This window comes from Antechinus flavipes, chromosome 4 (assembly GCF_016432865.1).
Source record: "Antechinus flavipes isolate AdamAnt ecotype Samford, QLD, Australia chromosome 4, AdamAnt_v2, whole genome shotgun sequence".
Classification (NCBI taxonomy): domain Eukaryota; kingdom Metazoa; phylum Chordata; class Mammalia; order Dasyuromorphia; family Dasyuridae; genus Antechinus; species Antechinus flavipes.
Window position 1 is genome coordinate 478,027,391 of NC_067401.1, and position 21,448 is coordinate 478,048,838.

General features: G+C 43.3%; 1 protein-coding gene across 1 annotated transcript in view; it reads left to right on the forward strand.

Moving 5' to 3' along the window:
• Positions 1 to 18,161, forward strand: part of STIL (STIL centriolar assembly protein) — a 49,276-nt gene extending 31,115 nt beyond the window's left edge. Inside the window, exons 14-17 of the mRNA XM_051999762.1 lie at positions 2,043 to 2,274; positions 13,109 to 13,331; positions 13,936 to 14,180; positions 16,395 to 18,161. Coding sequence (XP_051855722.1) covers positions 2,043 to 2,274; positions 13,109 to 13,331; positions 13,936 to 14,180; positions 16,395 to 17,205 — 1,511 coding nt within the window. The 3' untranslated portion in view covers positions 17,206 to 18,161. The remainder of the gene's footprint in view (positions 1 to 2,042; positions 2,275 to 13,108; positions 13,332 to 13,935; positions 14,181 to 16,394) is intronic.
• The last annotated feature ends 3,287 nt before the right edge of the window (positions 18,162 to 21,448 follow it).

The window sequence follows — 21,448 nt, forward strand, 5'->3', positions numbered from 1 at the left end:
GAGCCCCAGGGCTGGCCATAAAGCCTTCCTTACGGGCCACTCTAAAGCATAGAATTTCAGTGTTAGAAGAAATATCTCCAGGCCCACCTCTACCTGTATGAGAAACCTCTTTCAACTTCCCCATCAGTCGATAAACATTTATCAAGCACCGACGGTGTGCCAGCACCTGTTGTGCTAAGTGCTGAGAGAAAGGAAGAGATGGTCCTCATTCTCCTGGAACAACTCATAGTGGAATGGGGGAGGCAGAAGGACGCCAGCTGTGGAGAAATCGGACATTGTTGCTCTTTGGTCATTTCAATCCTGTTCAGACCCCATTTGGCAGAGTTCTGGGGTGATCTATTGTTTCCTTTTGTGGCTCATTTTATAGATAAGGAAACTGTGGCAGACAGGGAGAAGTGACTTGCCCAGGGTCACACAGCTAAGCTAGGCCATGTCTGAGGTCAAATTTGAGCTCAGGTGGAATTTGAATTGCTACCACCTGTAGTGCCACCTAGGGCTCAACTGGGCAACAGACAGGATAAGTTAGAGAAGGGGGAGGGGAAAAACATTAAATGAAGGGGTGACAGTCCTTCCTGAATGTGCTTTAGGGGCCTCTAGGGTGGGGGGAACATTGACCACTCACCCCTCCTACCTGGCTGACCTTCCTCTTCTTCTCCACTTCTCTGCTTCTGCTCTCCACTCTGCTTCTCCTCCTTCAGTGTCCTCCTCTGCCCTGGCTGTAGTCCCCACTTCTAGGCCTGCTCTGGCCTTCCCCAGAGCCCCCAAACCTTTCTTTCTGCTCCTCCGAAGCCTAGTTGGCCCATGGGCATCTCTCCCTAGATCTGGGGCCCTCCCCTTTCCCACATGTGTGACTTTGGGCAAGTTCCACTCTTAGGCCTTGGTTCCTCCCCTCCCCAAGGGCCTGGGTTCCTCTTGTCCGCCTTCCTCACCAGCTCTTCTGTGCTCCCGATGAATTAAGTGGCCCTCCGCCCCGGCAGCTGTGGGGGAATCACGGAGATTAGGGGGGCAGGGGGTACCTGGGCAGGACTTAGTGTGAAAGGGATGACGCCCAAGAAGTCTGAGGTGGGGCGAGGCCTGTCGGTGATGAGCCTGGGGGCTCTGATGTCCCGGCCTCCTGATCTCACCCACACGCGTACGTATGCTCCAGGGGCCGTGGGTACTCTGCTCCTGGTCAGCCCGGCAGGCTCTGGCTCCACAATGGGCAGGGCAGGTTTAGGGCCTCATGGCTCAGGCTCAGGGGACCACAGCCAGGGCATGGCTGAAACACAATCTGAGCAGGGGCGCTGGTGGTTGAAGGTGCCTCGTGGGGCCAGAAGAGTCTTATAGCTGAGGCTGGGGAGGATGGCAGGAAGGGGCTGTGGAGTGCCTTCTCCCCTTCCCCCGGATCTGGTCAGTGACCCGGGGGCCTTGGCTCTGCTGTTGAGCACATTCTTCTTGGGGCATACGGTCCTGATGAGTCATCGGTGAGAGGCCCTGCAGGCCCTCTCTCCAGGATAGGGTATTTGGGAAGGATAACTTAGAGGCTGCTGGAGGCACACCTGTGGTCAGAGCCTCTCTGGACTTAGAAGAGGAAGACTTAAATTCAAATCTCACCTCAAATACTAGCTGCCTCAGTTTCCTCAACTGTAAAATGAGAATAGTAATAGCACCTACCTGCCAGGGTTATGTATAATTATCATTAGATAAGTTTTTCTGAAAGTTGTTCAGAATTTGTTAAACAAAAATCCAAAATAGTAAATTAAGTTGAGCACGTTTGTATTTGCTTTCACGACTACAACTGTATTGTTGCATTTTCCTGCTTGGGGCTAGTCTTCTCCTCGCTAATAGAGCAATGGTCCTTAGGACGCCATGAGCCAGCAGCGAGGTGGGAGAGTGACTGACCTGTTGTCACTGAAAACAAAGACTCCACGTTATGTCCCGCAGGCGTCATTTGGGCCTGGCGTGATTTCTGTGTACTCAGTGTGATTACATTAGAAAGATGACACATTGAGGAAAGATGTTCAGAGAAGCTCTTCTCGGCCCTTCCTCACTTTTGTTCCCAGGGGCCAGCTTGTTTTGGGACTCGCCCGCTGAGAATCAGGAGCCGGAAGCTTCGCTGAGACAGGACGATTCCAAGCTTTTGAGTGAAGACATCCACTTGTCCGTGGACATCAATAACGAAGTGACAGATCGCACCAGTATTGCGTCTTCGTTAAAGGCTGTCGATATTCCGAGTTTTGACGAGAGTAGCCGCGTTGTCGAAGAAGAAACGGGCCCATCCTTGGCTTTCTCCAGGTGAGGCCCTATATGCCTGTTTCTAATCCATTGCTGGGTGTTGAATACTCTCCTTTGGTTAGTGCCAGCCAGAGACGGGGCCCAAGAGGCCGAGGTCTGGGGAGGGAGCAGGAAGAAACTCGAGGGGGGCACTCGTCACATAATCTGAGTTACTTCACTCTGCTGTGGAATACCTCAGTTTCCTTATCTGAAAGATAGCCTTATAGTATCTTATTGGTCCAAATGTGAACTCTCAAGACAACCGACATCATATTTGGTCTTTGGGGAAACAATGTATACAGAAATGAATAGGGATGGTCATAATGGTGAGATCTAAAATGTAGAATAAAATTGGCAGAGCTCTGTCAATGCATTGTCTTATGTGATCCAGCCGCTCTCTAAGGTAGGTCTTATGCCCATTTTGTAGATGAGGCTCACTGAGATTAGCTGGGTTGTCTATGACCACATGGTTAGTTTGTTCGAGGAACAGGATTCCCATTCAGGACTTTGTGCCTCTGAGGCCAGTGCTCTGCCCACTGTCCTCCTGTGCATGGGGACAGCCAAGAGCTACAGCCACGTGGGGAGGAAGATTTCACTTTGACGTGAACTGGAGTGTGGATCAGAAGGTCCTCACGGAGAGGAGCTCCTAAGCTGGACCTCAAAAGGCTTTGGTGCTAGATGGCCCTACAGAGGACACAGCCCCCCGCCTGCCTTCTTGCCTGTGAGGTTCTTGTCAGGTCTTTCCCATAGACTCTTCTGTGAGTGTTCCCTTGGCCCTCAGGCCCCCCCCAGTAGCCCATAGCCTTTCTTGTTGAGGGGCATGTGCCAGGGCTTATGTGCAAATGGGTACAGCCTGGAAGCTTTTGGGAAGGCACTATATTTGTATGAAAAGAAACAAGATGGTTTTGATAGTTAAACACTGCATTTGTTGATTCTGATCATTCAGTGAGGATGAGGGGCAGCTTGTGTCCGAAAAGGAAGTGAAAGGAGATGCTCTGGTGGGGAGGGGAAACCTCTTGAGGCTGACTTAGTCCAGTGTGGAACCCTCTGGCACCAAGTCAAAAACAGATGATTTTGCCTTCCTGTGAAGGCTAATCTTCATGTGGGTTAATTGGATGGGTTGCCCAGAAGAAAAGATTTTCCTGTCTTCCTGTGCTGGGCTGAAGGGTAGGTACTCTGCTGTTCTGAGGCCATAGAGACCAGCCCCCTCATTTTACAAATGATTAAGAGCCTCCAGGCCTAGAACCGTAGGCCTCTGCCCTGGAATCCCACCTGCTTCCCAGTACTGCCCTCTTCTATCAGCCTGCAGCCCTTGGGGCCCAGGAGCCCGACTCGGAGACGGGAAGGTGGAGACCCTGTAATAGACTCCCAACAGATAAGTAAGCCATTTTTTAACAGGATGCTTGCTTGTAGCAATTAGATGCACATATCACATTGGGTAACTGGGGACCGCAGCTTAATCATTTCACGACCCTCTGCTGAGAGCTGCCTCCTCCTAGCAAGCAGCAATTTCCGCCAGAGCCTGGGGGTCTCTCATATGTGGCATAATATGTCTATGGAAAGAGTTCACATTAGCCTTATTTATCTTACCTAATTTGATCCTATAAGCCGTAGACCTTTTTCCAAAAGAAGCTAAGGCAATTCGTACTCTTTAATTTGAATTATATGTATATATGCTTTTTTAATTTTAGAAATCTGTCCTGTAGTCCCATTAATAGAATTTAGTTAATTAGTTCTTAGGAGCAATTAATCATCTGTATTGATTTCTAGCAGTACACTTGATATAAATCTAATCTTCCCCAAACAAATGCACTGATGGGGATCCTCACCGTGTGCCCAATGTCTCCCACATTGGTTTTGGAGATCCTCGGGGAGCAGGCCCAGGTCTGCGGTATTATTCATTCCTGTGGTTTTCCCTGCTATGTATACATAGATGGCACCTGGATATGTGAGCTCCCAGTGACCCCCCTGTGCTGCCTCTGTCTTCCTGATGTGAAAGCAGCCTCTGGAGGGTCAATTTTTCCAGCTGAATGCCTCAAAGCTTGATTGGTTATCGATTGCATTGTCCCAGTGGAGCAGCCTACATAGTGTTTAGAGACTTTTTCTTTCTCATTTTCTTTTAGAAGCCGTGCTTTGACAAACATAAAATATTTGCCATCCTTGGGATCACTTTTTGAATTTTTTCATTTTAAATTCTTTGGAGATTTCAGATATTTTCATTTTCTGATTCTTTGCTTCTTTTTTGTCAAACTGTAGCTTTTGTTTGCCAAGTCATCCTTTTGGACATCCTTGAGGGTGTTTTGTCACTACATTCAGAAAGCCATTAGACAGTCTGTACCTAAATGTCGAAGGTGCTTCTTGTCCCCATCTCATTATGTCCTCAGCAAGCCAGAAATCCCACTCCTGACATGCCATCTCTGCTGATCGCTGTGGGTTTATAGCTCAGAATGCAACGTTATATTCACAGTGCCAATTAATGCTTCCTTACGCCGTTCCGGCACAACTTGGATTGGGGGATGTAGTTAGTGGTCACACTTCACTTGGAAACGTTGGTTGACAAGGGCCTGATTAAACCACCACAGGTTGGACTTGTGTCCAGCTGGACTCTTCAAGAGTCCAGATTTTGTCATTGTTACCTTCTCCACATGAACTAGTTAACCTAATTTGGAGAGAACATAGAGTTTGGATTATTCAGCCAAAGTAATTCATAGCTGTAGCTGCATTGTTAATTTGGGAGTGACGAAGATGGCTAATTTCTGCTTATATTTCCTTGAGCTCTTACTGTAGTCATTTTGCTGTCTGAAAATCTAACGTTGGTGGGGTGGTGGTGTAAAACAGATGGCAGAGCTCATCAGTGACAGTCAGTCTTCCCGTGACTCTTAATGCTGAGACTGGCAGAGCATTCACTCACTGTCATGTCTGATCCTCAAGCTCCCAGTCAGGCTTTTAAGATGAGAAGTTAGCCAATGAACGCTGTGTTTTTAGGAAGTTTTCATGGGACTGACTTTTAGCAGTCATAATGCAGTTCTTCTCAGCTGATCTTTAGGTTATTTGATCTTGTCTTTTGATTTGCTGGCTGGGATTGTGCTTCTTTTGTGTAAATTGGGGGCTCTTTATCGCTCAACTTATAATTTTTCTTCACGTTCTTTGATGCTGATGAGTCTAAGTTGAAAATTTAAATCACAGGATAAAACTGTAAAAAAGTTAAGTAGGTAAATTACAAGACCGTAGATTGTAGACCCAGAAAGGTAGACATTTAGTTGAATCCCATCATTTTACAAATGAGGAAGCTGAGGCTAGGAAGTGAAGTGCCTTGTCCAAAGCCACCGAGCAGGAGCAGAGGCAGAAGATGCTGGTTGGCTTTTACGGCCCTGCCTTCCCCGCCCTATCCTCTCCCGTCTAACCCCCCAACAAATCCTCCCCAATCAGTAACTCAGGCCTCCTGGCTGCTCCCCAAACCTTCAGCTCTCTGCCATGGCTGTCTGTCTGTCTATCCCCATGTCTGGCATCTGTGCCTCCTGGCGTCCTCGACTTCCTTTAAAGCCTCAGCTAAAATCCCTCCTTGTCCAAGAAGCCCTCCGAGTCCTCGGACCTTCCCTCTGGTGGTCATGTCCTTGTCAGTCCTGTCTGGAGTTTGTTGGTACAGAGACCTGCCTGCTGGCTGGGAGCTCCGGGGTGGGCAGGAGCTGGCACATAGTAGGTGCTTCACAAATACATATATTGACTGCTGACCCAGCCAGTGCCAAATCTGCTTTTCTCTCCACTCTGCTACACTGCCCCCTTGTGGGGAAAATGTTATTTCTGTGACAGGTTTTAATATGCTGAGCTTACCCACTTTTAATAATACTTTTCAGGGCACATGATACATTTCGGAAAATAAACATTTCTATTTTGAGTCAGACCAGCCGTCCAGCCAGCCTGGTTGGCCTCTGACGGCACACGAGGGGAAGTTTGCTAGACACAGGCCAGAATTGTCTGAACGGTCCCAATTTCCCGTTTCTGTGCCCTCTTATGAATCTGTGAATCCTGACTTTGTGAGCCTTTGAATTTTCAGCCTCTGTAATCTAGTCCTGTATATAAGTACGTCTTAGGAGGTCTTCCTGGTCTTCTGGGCCAGTTCAGTTTGCCCGATTCCTAGGCTGGGGCTCAGCATTGGAGACATAGAGATGAAAAACCACAGCCCTTTCCCAGAGCTCACAGCTTAAAATAATGGAGGCCCAGGCAAGAGCCAGAGGGCCCGCCCTGGGACAATCTGGGAAGGTTCATTTTACATATGACAGCTGAGCTGAGACTTTAGGAGGTGGAAATGTCCAGGGAGTTTCTTCCAGGAGTTGACTTGCAGGAGTCAAGCCAGGGGGCTTGATTGCATGGCCAGAGGCTAAGGGAGCTGGGATAAGGAAAGAATAGAAGCATTTATTATTATGTGCCTTCTGTATGTATGCCAGGGGAAGGAGAAAGGAACAAACATGTTTTAAATGCCTATTATGTGCTAGGCACTGTGCTAAATGCTTTACAAATATCTTTTGTAATCCTTAAGACAACCCTGAGAGGGAGGTGCTGTTCTTAAACCCATTTTACAGTTGAGGAAACTGAGATGGACAGAGGTTAAGGGGCTAGCCCAGAGTCACACAGGTAGTAAGTGGTTGGGACTACTAGACCTCAGGTTTAACTCAGGTCCATTGAACTAGCTTTTGTTCCACCAACTGCCTCCTGGTATTTGAGGGCACTGGGCTGGCAGCGCTGCTGTTCCCAAGGCCCTTGGGCTCTCTCTCTCAAGCTCAGAGGGGATGGTCAAGGTTCTGGGAGTTTGATTTGTCAGGTTGCCTCCTGCCTCCCCCTCAGACTCCCATGTTGCTTTAGCTCCATTGTCTTGCTGTCCTGTGAGTGGCAGGTTGCTGACAGCAGATGGGAATGAGGGGTTTCTTCTCTGTAGCTGTTCTTTCCCATGGTGGCTGTGGGGCCTGTGTTAGAATCGGGATGCCCCTCCTCCTGAAACTCGGCCTATATGATATTGGTGGCACTAGGTTGGAGGGCTCTGTTGAAGGGTGGATGGAAAGACCTGGTGGTCCTAAGGATTGAAGGGCAGGGAAGGAGGCAGAGGCCATGAGTCCTTAGGGTGCCTGCCCAGAGTAGACATCAGAGCACTTATGTCTGGAGTTTACAGTGCACGGACACCATGATGAGGCACCTAGGAAGGCCTGGACGTCTTCCATCTTAATGGAAAGAGTAGAGTTCATCAGAATGGAGTGATTGGCTTCTCTGCCTGCTAGTGGGAAAGAACAGTGGTGCCCTGGCCCACAGATCTTGGGATGGGCTTGAGGATTGGGATGGAGCTGCATCCCATGAGATTAGGAAGGAGATGATGGCAGGAGATTCCTGATGGGGTTGGGAAGGGCTAGGGCAAAGGAAAGAGAGATTGGAGCCAGACTAGGAAGGGCCCAAAATACTAAGCCAAGGAGTTGTCTATTTTCCTGTAGAGAATAAGAACCTGCTGAAGTCTTTGGAACAGGGAAATGAGACTTTCACATCTGGGCTTTCAGAAGTGTGGAAAGAGCACTGATCTTAAAGGTCCAGAACCTGAGTTCAAATCAGATGGGGAAATTGAAACTCATTTTATTTATTTTTTATTAAAGCCCTTTATTTACAAAACATATGCATGGGTAAATTTTCTTTTCTTTTTTTTTTTTTAAGGTTTTAAAATTTTTATTTAGATGTACATGCTGAGCATATACAATGCTATTTGAGGTCTAATAGGGAAAAGTTGTTAGTGATTGGGAATATTAGGGGAAACTTTGTGAAGAAGCATTTAAAGATCATAAATTTAAAGTTGGCTGAAGCTTTGGAGGTCATGTAGTCAAAACCCCTGATTTTATAGACAAGGAACTGACTTAGACACTGATTTTTAAGAAGAAAGGACTAGATTCAAATCTAGCTCCTTTGCCTATAGATCTAGTATTCTTATATCAAATTGCTTTTGAAAGTTTGACAGCAATTTTGTGGTCCCTCCTGTCTGAAGCCAGGTATATTATGTTTCATCCCAACTCAAGGGCTCTTCAGTACTCTTTTTTATTTTATTTTATTTTATTTTATAATAACTTTTTATTGATAGAACGCATGGATAAATTTTCAACACTGACATTGCAAAGCCTTCTGTTCCAAATTATCCCTTCTTTCCCCCTCCCCCCCTCCCCTAGATGGCAGATAGTCCAGTACATGTTAAATGTGTTAAAATGTATGTTAAATCCAATGTGTGTGTGTGTGTGTGTGTGTGTGTTATTTATTTATACAGTTAGCTTGTTGCACAAGAAAAATTGGATCAATAAGGGAAAAAAAAACTGGTAAAGATAACAAAATGCAAACGACAACAGAGAGAGTGAGAATGCTATATGGTGTTCCACACTCATTTCCCATAGTTCTTTCCCTGGGTGTAGATGGCTCTCTCCATCACTGAACAATTGGAACTGGCCTAAATCATCTCATTGTTGGAGAGAGCCACGTTCATCAGAATTGATCATCATATAGTCTTGTTGTGGCCATGTGTAATGATCCCCTGCTTCTGCTGAGACCCATTTTAAATCAGGGTGGGGTGAGGCAGGTAAACTAGGAACCTTTAGGATCCTTTCCAGTTGTAAATTCTGTAGAGGTAGGAAGAATTCTGTCCTGTGGGCTCCCTTAGTGTGCCTCACTTACAAGATAAAGTAAAGACTTTGCTTCTGTCTGACATGTAAAGCCATCTTGAATTGTTCCAACTAACTTTCTTTTTTCATCACATGCACCTCCCTTTCTTACACCCTACAGTCACTCAGACTGGCCTTCCTATTTTCCGTCTTACACACACTTTTGGACCGATGTTCCCTAATGCCTGGAATGTCTGTGCTCTTTCCAGCTCAGTTTAAGCACCCATGGAAGGTAGTAGGGTAAGCCAGAGGCCAATAGCCTCCTTGAGGCTTTCCGGGGTTTATTTTCTGTTTCCTTGTGTTGCTTCTTCCCTACTGGAATTGAGGGTTGGGACTCTTTCAGTTTGGTCTTTATAGACTTATTATCTAGAACTTGGAACAGTTCCTGGCATACATTAAGTGCTTAATAAATGTGGGGCTAGTTACTTAATCTCACTAGTTCTGTTTCTGAGTCATTTTCAGTTGTGTCTGACTCTGTGATCCTTTTTAGTGTTTTCTTGGCAGAAATACTGGAGTGTTTGACCATTTTCTTCTCTAGCTCATTACAGATGAGGAAATTGAGGCAAACAGGGTTAAGTGACTTGCCCAGGGTCACACAATCAATAAGTATCTGAGGGAGATGAGTCTTCCTGACTCCAGGCCCGGGGCTAGCCACTGTGCCATCTATCTGTCCAATTCTCAATTTATGAGATGATTTTTAAAAAAAAATTAATAGTATTTTACTTTTCCCAACTATATACAAAGGCAATTGCAATTTTTAATATTCATTCTTACAAAACTTTTGAGTTCTAAATTTCTCTCCTTTCTTCCCTCCCTGCCCCTTTTCCTAAAACAGTAAGCAATTTGATTTAGGCTATATATGTATAATCAATGTTAAACATTTTCATATTAGTAAAAAGAGGAAGCTGACCAAAAGAAAAAAAAATCCACAAAAAATTTAAGTGAGAACAGTATGTTTCAGTCTGCATTTGGAGTCTATTATTTCTTTCTCTGAATGCACATGGAATTTTCCATCACAAGTCTTTTGGAATTGCTTTGGATCTTTGTATTGCTGAGAAGAACTAAAAGTCTCTCAATCATCACACAGTGTTGTTGTTACTGTGTACAATGTTCTGGTTCTGCTGACATCACTCAGCATCAGTTCATATAAGTTTTTCAGAAAAACTGGATTTTTCTGAAATCCACCATTTCCTATAGTACAGTAGTATTTCATTATATTCATATGCCACGGTTTGTTCAGCCACGATGGGCATCCCTCAATTTCTAATTCTTGCCATCATAAAAGAGCTGCTATAAATATGTTTGTGCATATGGGCCCTCGTGAAATGATTCTTAAGACGTTCCCTGTTCTAAAATTCTGATCCATGAAATTCTGCCTTTAGAGAAGATAAATGACATATGCTCCAGCAAGCATATTTTATAGATGTAAACTGAAGCCCAGGGATGGGAAGAATAATTAAAATAACCATAATAATAACTCTACAGTTTGGAACTATGCCCAAAAAAGTATAAAATTGTGCATACTCTTTGATCTAGCAGCGTCACTATTGGGTCCGTAACCCAGAGAGATCATAAAAGAAGGAAAAGGACCCACAAGTGCAAAAATGTTTGTGGCAGCCCTTTTTGTAGTGGCAAGGAACTGGAACTGGAACTGGAGTGGATGTCCATCAATTGGGGAATGGCTGAATAAGTTATAGCATATGAATGTAATAGGATATTATTCTATAAGAAATGATGAGCAGGCTGATTTCAGAAAAGTCTGGAGAGACTTACCAGAATTAATGCTGAGTGACATAAGTAGAACCAAGAGAACACTGTAGACAGCAACAATAAGATTATGTGATGATCAACTGTCATAGATGTGGCTCTTCTAAGCTATATGGTGATTCAAGGCAATTACAATAGACTTGGGATGGAAAATGTCATCTGCATCCCGAGAGAGCACTATGGAGACTGAATATGTATCAAAGCAGTGTTTTCACCTTTTTGTTAAGTTTGTTTGCTGCTTGTGGTTTTTTTGGGCTGATTGTTCCTTGCACAACGTGACAAATATGGAAATATGTTTAAGAAGATTGTACATGGATAATCTATATCAGATTTGCTTGCTGTTTTGGTGAGGAAGAAAAAAATTGGAACACAAAATCTTACACATTTATTTTATTTTTATCTTTTGTATATTTTTTATTTGTATTTGGGAAAATAAAATACTGTTGAGAAAAAATAGTAACTCTACTAATAATAAATGTAATAACCAGTAATAAAAAGGCAGCATTTATAAAATTTTGCAAAGGTATTTACATAGCACTCTTTAAGAGAGACACCGTTATGATCCTCATTTTACAGATGGGGAAACTGAAGCAGAGGTAAAATGACTTGTCCTGGCTAACTCAGCCAATAAGTTTCTGAGGCAGAATTTGAACTCAGGTTTTCCTGACCCCACATCCAGCCTTCTGGCTCTTGCACCAACATTTCTCACAGAACTCATGACCTCACTTTCCATTCTAGTATACTTTGTTCAAACACTGTTGACATCTGATGTTTCCTCCCTATCCTGTTCAATCCCCAAGCAAGCTGGGACCTGCATTTGGTCGCCTTCATCATGCATTAATCCTAGGGCTCTTAGCGATCATCAACCTCCATCTCATTTCCTTTGGTAAGAAAGAGCTTGAGGTAGAGCCATGTTCTACTTTCAACTTTTTGGTGCTAAGACACCAAAAAGAATTGATGTATTTGACATAGAGCTCTTAGTTCTACTACAAAGTCAGACTTTGATTCTGAGAATAAGGGACAGAAAAAAAAAAAACACCATCTTGGTGTACACTGGAAATCTTCCTCAGTTAAGTGGTGAAAGAATTAGATACAGGTTCATAAGACCTTTTATGTACAAGGTACCTATCTTAAAATAGATGGTTTGGGGTATTTTTTCCTCATCTTGTTCCCCAACCAATGACTTCCTCCAGTATTTACTAGGGGTATATATATACCCACAGCAGATAAAAGAGTCCTTGCAAAGCCCAGAGGAGGAAGTGGGATGGGAAGCTCCTCAGATCCCTCTCTACTCAACACAGAGCAGCCTCAGCTCCAGAACTGCTGCTCTGGGCCAGAGACCACTTACTTGCTGAAATTTGGCCTGGCATCTTTTTTTTTTTTTTTTTTTTTTTTTTTGGGTGGGGGGAGGGAAAGAATAAGATAAGTAAGCAAATAAAAAATAAAACAAAATCAAAAATAAAAAAAAATTCTCAAGGGAAATTATTGTAGCAGTGAGTATGTGGACTCTATCTCTGGCATATTTTATTTTTATTTTTTATTCTTTTTTTAAATGATATTTTTTTCCCAAATACATGTCAAAGATAATTTTCTTCATTCACTTTTACAAAACCCCATGTTCCAAATTCCCCTCTCCTTCCCCCCCTCTCACCCTCTAGTCTCCTAGATAGCAAGTAATCCATATAGGTTAAATGTTCATTTCTTCTAAATATATTTCCATATTCATCATGCTGTACAAGAAAAATCAGATCAAAAGGGAGAAAGTGAGAACAAAAGCAAGCAAACAGAAACAGACAACAAAATATTCTATTTTGATCCATACTCAGTTCATGCAGTTCTCTTTCTGGATGCAGATGGCTCTCTCCATCACAAGTCTATTGAAATTGGCCTAAGTCAACTAATTGTTGAAAACAACCAAGTCCATCATAATTGATCATCATATAATTTTGTTGTTATTGTGTACAGGGTTCTATTGGTTCTATTCACTTCACTCAGCATCAGTTCCTGTAAGTCTCTCCAGGCCTTTCTGAAATCCTCCTGCTGGTCGTTTCTCACTGAACAATAATATTCCATAACATTCATGTATCATCACTTAGTCAGCCATTCTCCAATCTATGGGCATCCACTCAGTTTCCATTTTTTGCCGCTACAAAGAGGGCTGCCACAAACATTCTTGCACCTTTCCCTCCTTTATCATCTCTTTGGGATACAGGTTCAGTAGAGACACTCCTGGATCAGAAGGTATGTAGAGTTTGGGCATGGTTCCAAATAGCTCTTCACAATGGCTGGATCCATTCACAATTCCACCAACCCAGACATTAGTGTCCCGGTTTTCCCACTTCCCCTCCAATATTTATCATCATCAATATTTATCAAGATCCCTGTATCTTATGTCTTCTCTCTTCAAACAGTGTTTCCCCAGCAGCAAGAAAAGAGCCCGACTTACCACTGTTTCTTCCAAATTCTGTACTGGGAGAAGGCGTTAGTGGGAAGTTACTGTCAGAACCCCCAGAGGACACTGACAGTCGATCCTCAGCAGCAGCAATGGGTGAACCCCAAGCCGAGTCAACCCAAGTGAGGGAGCCCTTGCTGCCATCTCTGTCCAAGGATCAGAAGTTTTGCCAGGAGTTATTGGTAAGAACAATATCGAGTGCTGTCCTATTTGGGATGGTAGGCGCTTGAGACAGTGAATAGCTCTTTACTTTGGTAACTTGAATAAGTGACCGTGTTCCTTAGTTTGGCTGCGAGTTGGAACAGTTCAGCTGGCATCGAGCGGCCTGCATTTTTCTGACCATCTGTGGGTGACGAGTCACTGATGATATTTATGCTTTGCCTATAATATATACTGGGCAGCTAAGCTCAGGAGCTTCCTCCCCATAAGCATATTAGTTATTGGGACCATATCATTGGAAATACAGGTTTGGTTCTAAAATGAGTTTGGCTTTTATAAGTCTGAACCTAATTAAAATGCAAAGCTAAGGAGGACTCATACATTTATCTAAGCTACTCAAGAAACTTGCTTGCTGCGAATTCTTGACTCAGCTTCTCCAACTGTAAAATGAGTGGACAACACTGGCTTCACAGGGAGGACCTGTTACCATTGCTTTTATATTGGAGGAAGATAAATGCTCTCAACCTGTGCAGGCAAGTGAGTGAGCAAGGGAACACCACCAGTGGTTTCTCTTAACTTTTTTTTCTAACACCACTTTTGAAATCAGTTTTTATTTGTTTTTATTAGGGGCATGTAAACCAGCTGTTAAGTACTTCTTCCAAAGACACTGAGCCCACATCCACAAGAGGAGCAGCACTTCCCAGCAATGGAACCCAGAATGAGAGGGATGGAAAAATCAAAAGACCTGACCCCAGCCGGACAGACAAGGATAGCGTCCTTCACGCCACCATTAAGCAGCTGAAAAACCTTGGGGTAAAAATTGACTCCCCAAGTAAAATGAAGAAAAATTCACATAAAGTGGACCAAGCCAGGTAATCTTTTTGTGTTTCTGAGATAAATGGACACAAGTCCATGGTGTAGCAGTCTTGGGACAGAATATGGTTATTCTAGGGATTCTGATATTCTAGGGATATCATGACAATCTCTTTAGAACTTTATAGTCCAGAGCTCTGGCCAGGGGCCCAAGTGGATCTGATACTTCACAAGCTCCTTCCACCGTTCCCTCTCCTCCCATCGAGACCTGGCCATACTCAGTGAAAGGACTTTGAGACCCGACAGCTACTTTTTGTAGCCTGGCTCATTCACCATCCTGTGATAAGACCCATGGGATGGAAAGTGGCCTGCATTTTGGTAATCAGCTAAGCCCTATTTCCAAGACCCTTCTGTTTCCCGGAGCGTGGTTTAGCCTTTTGGGCAGGAGACAAAACCTCATAGATGCCTTGGCATGATTCCAGTTCTTCATTGCTTCCATTATACTCAAATGTCTATGCAGACAGGAAATAGAGATGGAAATTCCTAGAGAACCTTTCGGTAACATCCAAAATGGCTTTAGTGACTTTCTCAAGGAAGTAAAAATGGAGATTAGAATGGATTCAGGGTGCGGTTTCCTGTATTTTGAAGTGAGATTTTCTACCTTGTGATAGTAAATTATCCCTTGATGGGATTGAGGTTGGCAGGAGATTCACAGCACATCTAAAAGGCAGTAGGCCTGGCTTAAGTGTGGTTTTAATAACCTTGGTGAGAATTAATTCAGTGGATTTTGTGTGTTTGAGAAACATGTTTTTAAGGAAGTCGTTCCCTTTTCATTTGGCTGTAATGGTCTATCATTTCAGCATAATCCTCTGAGATGCTTCCACCCTTCAAGGCTCAGCTCTCGCTTCTCAACCCTCAGACAAGTTCCCAACAGACAAGCCTTCCTCGAGGCTTTCCCTAACCTGGAATGCTCTGCTCCCCTTCCCTCTCCTCCATCTCTGGCCTCCCTTCTACTTCTGTATGAATTGTGTTTATATCTATGTACAAGTCACTGTGCAGGCCTTTTCTTTTTCATGTCTGGCAAAGCATTTTTATCTTCTTGGGACTTAATTTTTTTACCTGTAAATGGGCTTGAATGAGTAATTAAGAGTACTGCTGGTTCTCATTCTACATCTCAGAAAAATAGGCATCATAAGGCTAAAGTGAATACGACCTGTGCAGAGTAATCATTCAGAGGACACTTGGGGAGGCAGGGCCTTGATAGCTTTTTGAAGGATTGGGAAAAGCTTCACACACAAAGTAGGAGCTGGGCTGCATCTTAAAGGAAGAGAGGAGTTCTCAGAGGCAGAAGGAAAGAGAGAAGAAAATGCATGTGAACTCTACTTCTAAGCTACCTAGGGTGACATTTTGGGGATTCCCTGTGGAGGGATGCATTATTCCAGGACTCACTGCTAAATAGCTTCTGAACTAAGCACTGTCTAGTCATGGAGCGGGCTTTCCCAGAAACGGGAGCAGATTTTTCCTCACTAGAGGCCTTCAGCTGGAGACTGGATGATCACTTGTTAGAGTCCAGTACTAGTTAGACCAGAGACTTCATGTGTCCCATCTGACTTGAACAATTTAGGAATTTGGATTCCTGAGCTTTTGGTGACAGAAAGGAGAAGGGATACAGATATCCCAGCTGTGTGGGGAAGAAATGGAGACTTGGGGGCCTCATGGCTTGTGTGAAAGAATGAGTTCTTAGTTGGTGAAACCATTGAAACCACTTCTGAGTTCCTGCCTCCTGCCCATGAGGATTCTCTCCCCTCCCCTCAGGTAGATCTGTGTGGTTCTAAAGGCTGAGAACCACGGTTTCCCATGGTTTTGTATCCTTCTTCCCTCAGCAAAGAGTTGTTAGATAGTGAGACCTTGTATGAGGAGCCATTAAAGATATTAATCCTCTGTCTACAAGGGACTAAAACCTAAACAAAATCCTATTAACACACACCTCTGCTAAGTAAGTTCCTACTTTATGTACTTGTAACTTGTCTTTCTCTTTTTTTGTTGTTTAATAAATGGAAAATATATTTTTTTAAATATTTATTTTATATACATTTATATTTCATGTTCATATTTATAACTTATACAAAAATGTATTTTAAAATAAAAAATGAAATATATATGCTTCTCTTTGGGGCTGGTGTATATTAGTCGGGAGATGTAAACTCCTTCAGCTGAGTTTTTACAGTTAGGCAGGAGGCTCAAACTCAATCTTGTTCTTCTGTGTCTTTTAGCGTATTGGCGTGCATCAGCCCTGAAGCGGTCATCTCTGGATTAAACTGTATGTCCTTTTCTAACGTGGGCATGAGCGGCTTAAGCCCCAACGGTGTGGATCTGAGCATGGAGGCCAATGCCATTGCTCTCAAATATTTAAATGAAAATCAGCTGTCACAGCTCTCCTTCAATCGAGCAAACCCAAATCTTCCCGACTCGTCCTTCAGCCTTCTCCATATCAACACAGACAAAAATATGGTGGGGCTTAGTTTGATCTCCCCAAACATGTCATTTGCCACCAGGAAATATATGAAGAGGTACGGGCTGATGCCAAGCAGTGACAGTAGTGAGGATGAGGAAGAGATCCCAGATGCGACAGAAGTCACCAAGAGCGAACATTCACTGGATCAGACTTTGGCGTCTGGCCCCGAGCAGTTAAGCTGTCACAAGGATGGCCCTGGAAGAGACTGTGAAATTCTAGATTTGAAACGCTACAACCAGGAGGTGGTGGGTGCCCACTGGCTGCCGAAGCCCGAGTTGCCGGCGTTAAGAGACGTCACAAATCAAGAGGCCCGGCCAAGAGCCGCAAGCTCACCTGAGGATGAGTCCTCTGCCTTCATCCTGAGAGACTTAAAGAAAAATCCCTCCATCAAATTGCTGACTGTCAAGCCTGAGTTTACTCAGCATCCTGAGAAGGAAAACCAAAGAGACATTCAGGTGTTGCCCGAAAGTTTGCAGCCTTCTGACCCGCTCAGAGAGATGAATAGCATGAATTCAGTGGGTACCTTTTTAGATGTCCAGCGTCTCAGGCAGCTGCCCAAATTATTTTAGGTATTTAAATAACTGCTCACCTTTTCTGGATTGAGGCAGAGGCTTGGGCTGGGCCAAGGGCTTGGTCTTTGGAGAGAGTGAGTTGGGCCACTGAATTGGGTAACTGAGGTCATTGTAGAGTCCATCTCTGCAGTGGTCAAGGAGCCAGTAGCCTACTGCCAGGAAATGGCAGCAGTTCTGGACAGAGCTCTGGTTCTGGGAGCCAGTACTGTAGTCACCAGAACAATGAAGGTGGAGTCCTGGGGAGTGAATACTTACCCTCATTCTTAGGGTCTAACATTGGGAAGAAAAATCATTTTAGCCACTATCTTGGTAAAGATTGTTTACTGTCAACTTGTGTTAAAGTTGATTTGGTCTCAGCCAGCTCCCCTCTCTGCACATGAAATAAAGGACTCAGCCTTGGAAAGAGGATTATTACCCTTTTAGAGCCAGGCAATTTGACTACTTTTTTCCCCCCAATACATTTTTCTAAAATACATTTTATTTAAGAACTTTTTATCTTTTTAATTAAGCTGCTTATTTGTTAAAAATCTTGAGGCAATTTAAACTATTGGGATCCTGCATGATTGAGGCTTGTGTGATACTGTCTGTTCGTTGGGTTGCTCTGACTAATCCAAAACAATTCATTTATTGTGTGTGTTTTATAAACTTGGGAGTGAGTTTTTCAAGTGTTTGAATTTAATAAAAATGTGCAGGCTGTCTGCCTTGACCACCTGCTAGTGTAGCCTTATAGATCTCTTTGTTGGGAAATAACATCCTTCAAACGTGAAGGAACATTCAACATTTTTGAATTGGTCAGTGGAAAAGTTCGTTTTTGTCATGAGATGTTTTCTGTTCTTGAATTAAAAGAAAACTTCACTGTACCTTCTGGAAGTTTGATGACTGTGTCCTGGAGAGAAGAGTTCTCCCCTATTCCTCCCTTAAAAAGAATAAATTATCAAGTAAAAGCAACATAACTGCAAGGCTCTATAAGCTTTCTATTTTGAAGGGCTATGGTTTGACTGCATAGGATTTCGGTGGATTAAGGCCATGGTAAAGACACCTTTCCAAAGAATGTCACCTGTTGGTCCAGGGAGACAGATATGAGCCACTTAAAGCTGAGCATCGTTCCCTGTGCACAAGATGATGATATGGTGGCCTCCACAAGCCTCCATCTCCTCCACCTTCTTACACTGTTTTTCTGTGGGATGGGTTTTTGTTTGATTTCACTTCGTAGAAATCTTCATGAGAGATTTCTGGGAATCCCTCTGTACTTTAGTGGAATGGAGCTCCTTGTGATGGTTGGGGTATGTTTTGCTTAATTTCAGGCCCAAAAAGAACCTGTTCATTATTTCATGAGTGTGGGCTCCATGTGCAAAGCTAGGAAATGCCTTAGAAGAGTTTGGAGAGAAAAACAAGCAAAGAATCTGACAATCCTGTCTAGTAGGACAAAAGCCCTTTGAACGTTTTGTGCCAAGCATGACCAGTTAGGACGGAACCTCAAATCTTCCAAGGTTTGACTGACCCGAGGCTGTCAGATCCAAGAGATTTGGGGCTTTGGGGCCACCCAAATCATACATGTCCCCAAAGCCTACTTTGACTGGGGATCAAGTCAGTGGGTAAGTTAAGTGTTAAGTCTTAAGCTTTGGATCAGAGAATGTTTCTGCTGGAGTCTGTGATGGACCACTACTGACCATTCCCTCTCATCACCTTCAGAAGACTCCTAGTAGAACACCCCGGTGCTGTTCCCAAAGCTGCTTCCTTGGAGGCATCACCATCAACTTTTGGAGCAGCTGTGTCCAGTAGCTCTCCTGGCCAAATGGAATGGTCACTGCAGCCCTTTTTCTTTCATGTAAATTCATTTTCTTTCTTTCTTTTTTTTTTTTTTTTTTTTTGGTAAATTCAATTTTTTACATATTTCCATATGAGTCACGTTGGAAAAGAAAAATCAAAACAAAAGGGAAAAAGCAAGTGAAAGAAAAAAAAAAACAAAGAAAAAAAGTGAAAACAATATGCTTCAATCTGCATTCAGTCTCCATGGTTCTCTTTCTGAATGTGAATGGCATTTTCTATCCAAAGTTTACTGGAATTGCCTTGGGTCACTGAATTGCTGAGAAGAGCTAAGTCTGTCATATTTGCTAATAACACAATTTTGCTATTATTGTGTACAGTGTTTTCCTGTTTCTTCTCACTTATTCAGCATCAGTTCATGTAAGTCTCCAGGTTTTTCTGAAATCAGCCTGTTCATTTCTTACAGAACAATAACATTCTATTATTTTCATATACTATAACTCATTCAGTCATTCCCCAATTAATGGGCATCCCCCCCATTTTCAATTCTTTGAAACTACAAATAGAGCTGCTACACATGTGCGAGTTGCACTTGTGGGTCCTTTCGCCTTTTTTATTTACTCTTTGGAACACAGACTTGGTGATGTCATTACTGGATCAAAACTCTTTGGGCATTCCAAATTGCTCTCCAGAATGATTGGATCACTTCACAATTCCACCAACAATGCATTAGTGTCCAGTTTTTCCTCATCTCCTCTGTTACAAACACAGTCTTGACACTGAAAATCAGATCTTGAGGAAAATTTATTAAAGAAGAATCTTAAGGAATTGTCTTAATGTTTCTGGCCAGATGTGGGCTCTACTCCTCTTCAGAAAGAAGGAGCTCTGAGCACATAAGTGAGAGAAGCTTTAGACTTGTTAGTTTGGTGCAGTCCCTCTCTTCAGAGATCTCATTGGTCCATATCTTCTGGGTTACAATCTTTCTGATGTGCCCTGAATATGTCCTCCCTCCCCCTGATTCATCCCATGTTCTAAAATGGTGGAAAACTCCTACGGGGTGCATTTAATATTCATTTAACCTATTAAGCAGGCACAATGGTGATTTGTCCAAGGCAGATCATTGATCCCAATTAGTTTGAGCTGGGTCAACTATTATCTCGTTTGTATCTTGTATGTATGTAATTGTTTGCCTATTAGACTAATGTTCCCTGAAGACGGGTTATGTATATTTTTTGCCTTGCTTTTTGTTCCCCATGCTTCATTATGGATGCTTAATAACTACATGCAGGCTGACATACAGATAAACATTAGTCAATCAGGGTGGTGTTCACTCCACCCCAAACTGGGAGGGTCCTGCTACTTCCCCAGTGGGATGTCCCTTAGCTGAGCCTCCCAAAAACCCAGGGTTCTAAGAGTCAGAGATGAGGAGAGGGATCCCTTCCAGACATAGTGATAGGAAAGGAAATGCTTTATGTGTCTGATTTGAATTAAACAAGTTTAGCTAGAACCTGGAGTATGTGGAGATTTAACATGACATCATGACCCTAAGCTGAAGACTTTTATTCTAGAAAATTTATTCTATTTATATTTATTTTATTCTGGAAGTACTAGTGAGCCACTGAAGATTCTTGGGTAGAGAGGTACCATACCTGCAGAGAATGGGCTGGATAAAGGAGAAGCTGAGAATGAAGGAACTTTAGGAAGGAAAATGCTGCTGTCTCAATTTCTTCAAACAGGGATTTCTCCTCTAGTATCCCTCACTCACAAGGGATCATTCTACCTGTCTGGCCACACTCGGTGATGAGGGAACTCACTTCCAAGGTGTGTCCCATTTTATTCTTGAACAAAATAGGAATTTCTTAAATTGAGCTGAACTCTGCCTCTGCTTGTGTTTCAAAGTGGTTTCATCACTTTAGGCACTTCCTCCAATGCAAATCTAAACCTGGCACCTTAATATATACTTGTAAATAGTAGCCAGAACACAAATCTCCCTTCTATGGCCTTAATAATAGCTGACATTTATAAAGCACATCAGCTTTTCAAGGTACTTTCTGCATGACCTTATTTGAGCTCCACCACAAAGCTACATGGGGAATAATCCAGACAGGATTGCCATTTCATGGATGAGGAAGCAGCCTCAGATGCCTTAAATGATTGGTTCATGTTCACATAGAGTCAGAGGCAAGATTTCAATCCAAGTCTTCCCGCTTCTTAGGTCCAACACTGAGGTGCTCCTTCCTCCTCATAACTTCACTAACCACCTACTCACCGTGTCAACTTGAAAGGGATTTCTTAGATGAGCATGACGCAGTATGATGCTAACTAAAGAACACCTCCATGTTCTCCATGTTCTAGGTAGCCTGGGTGAAAACCTCACGCAAACCAACCAAGGTGTTCTGCACACGGATAAATGGATGATCCATAGCATCTAAGTTGGAAAAGACCTAGTGACTGTACACGAGTTGGACTCTTC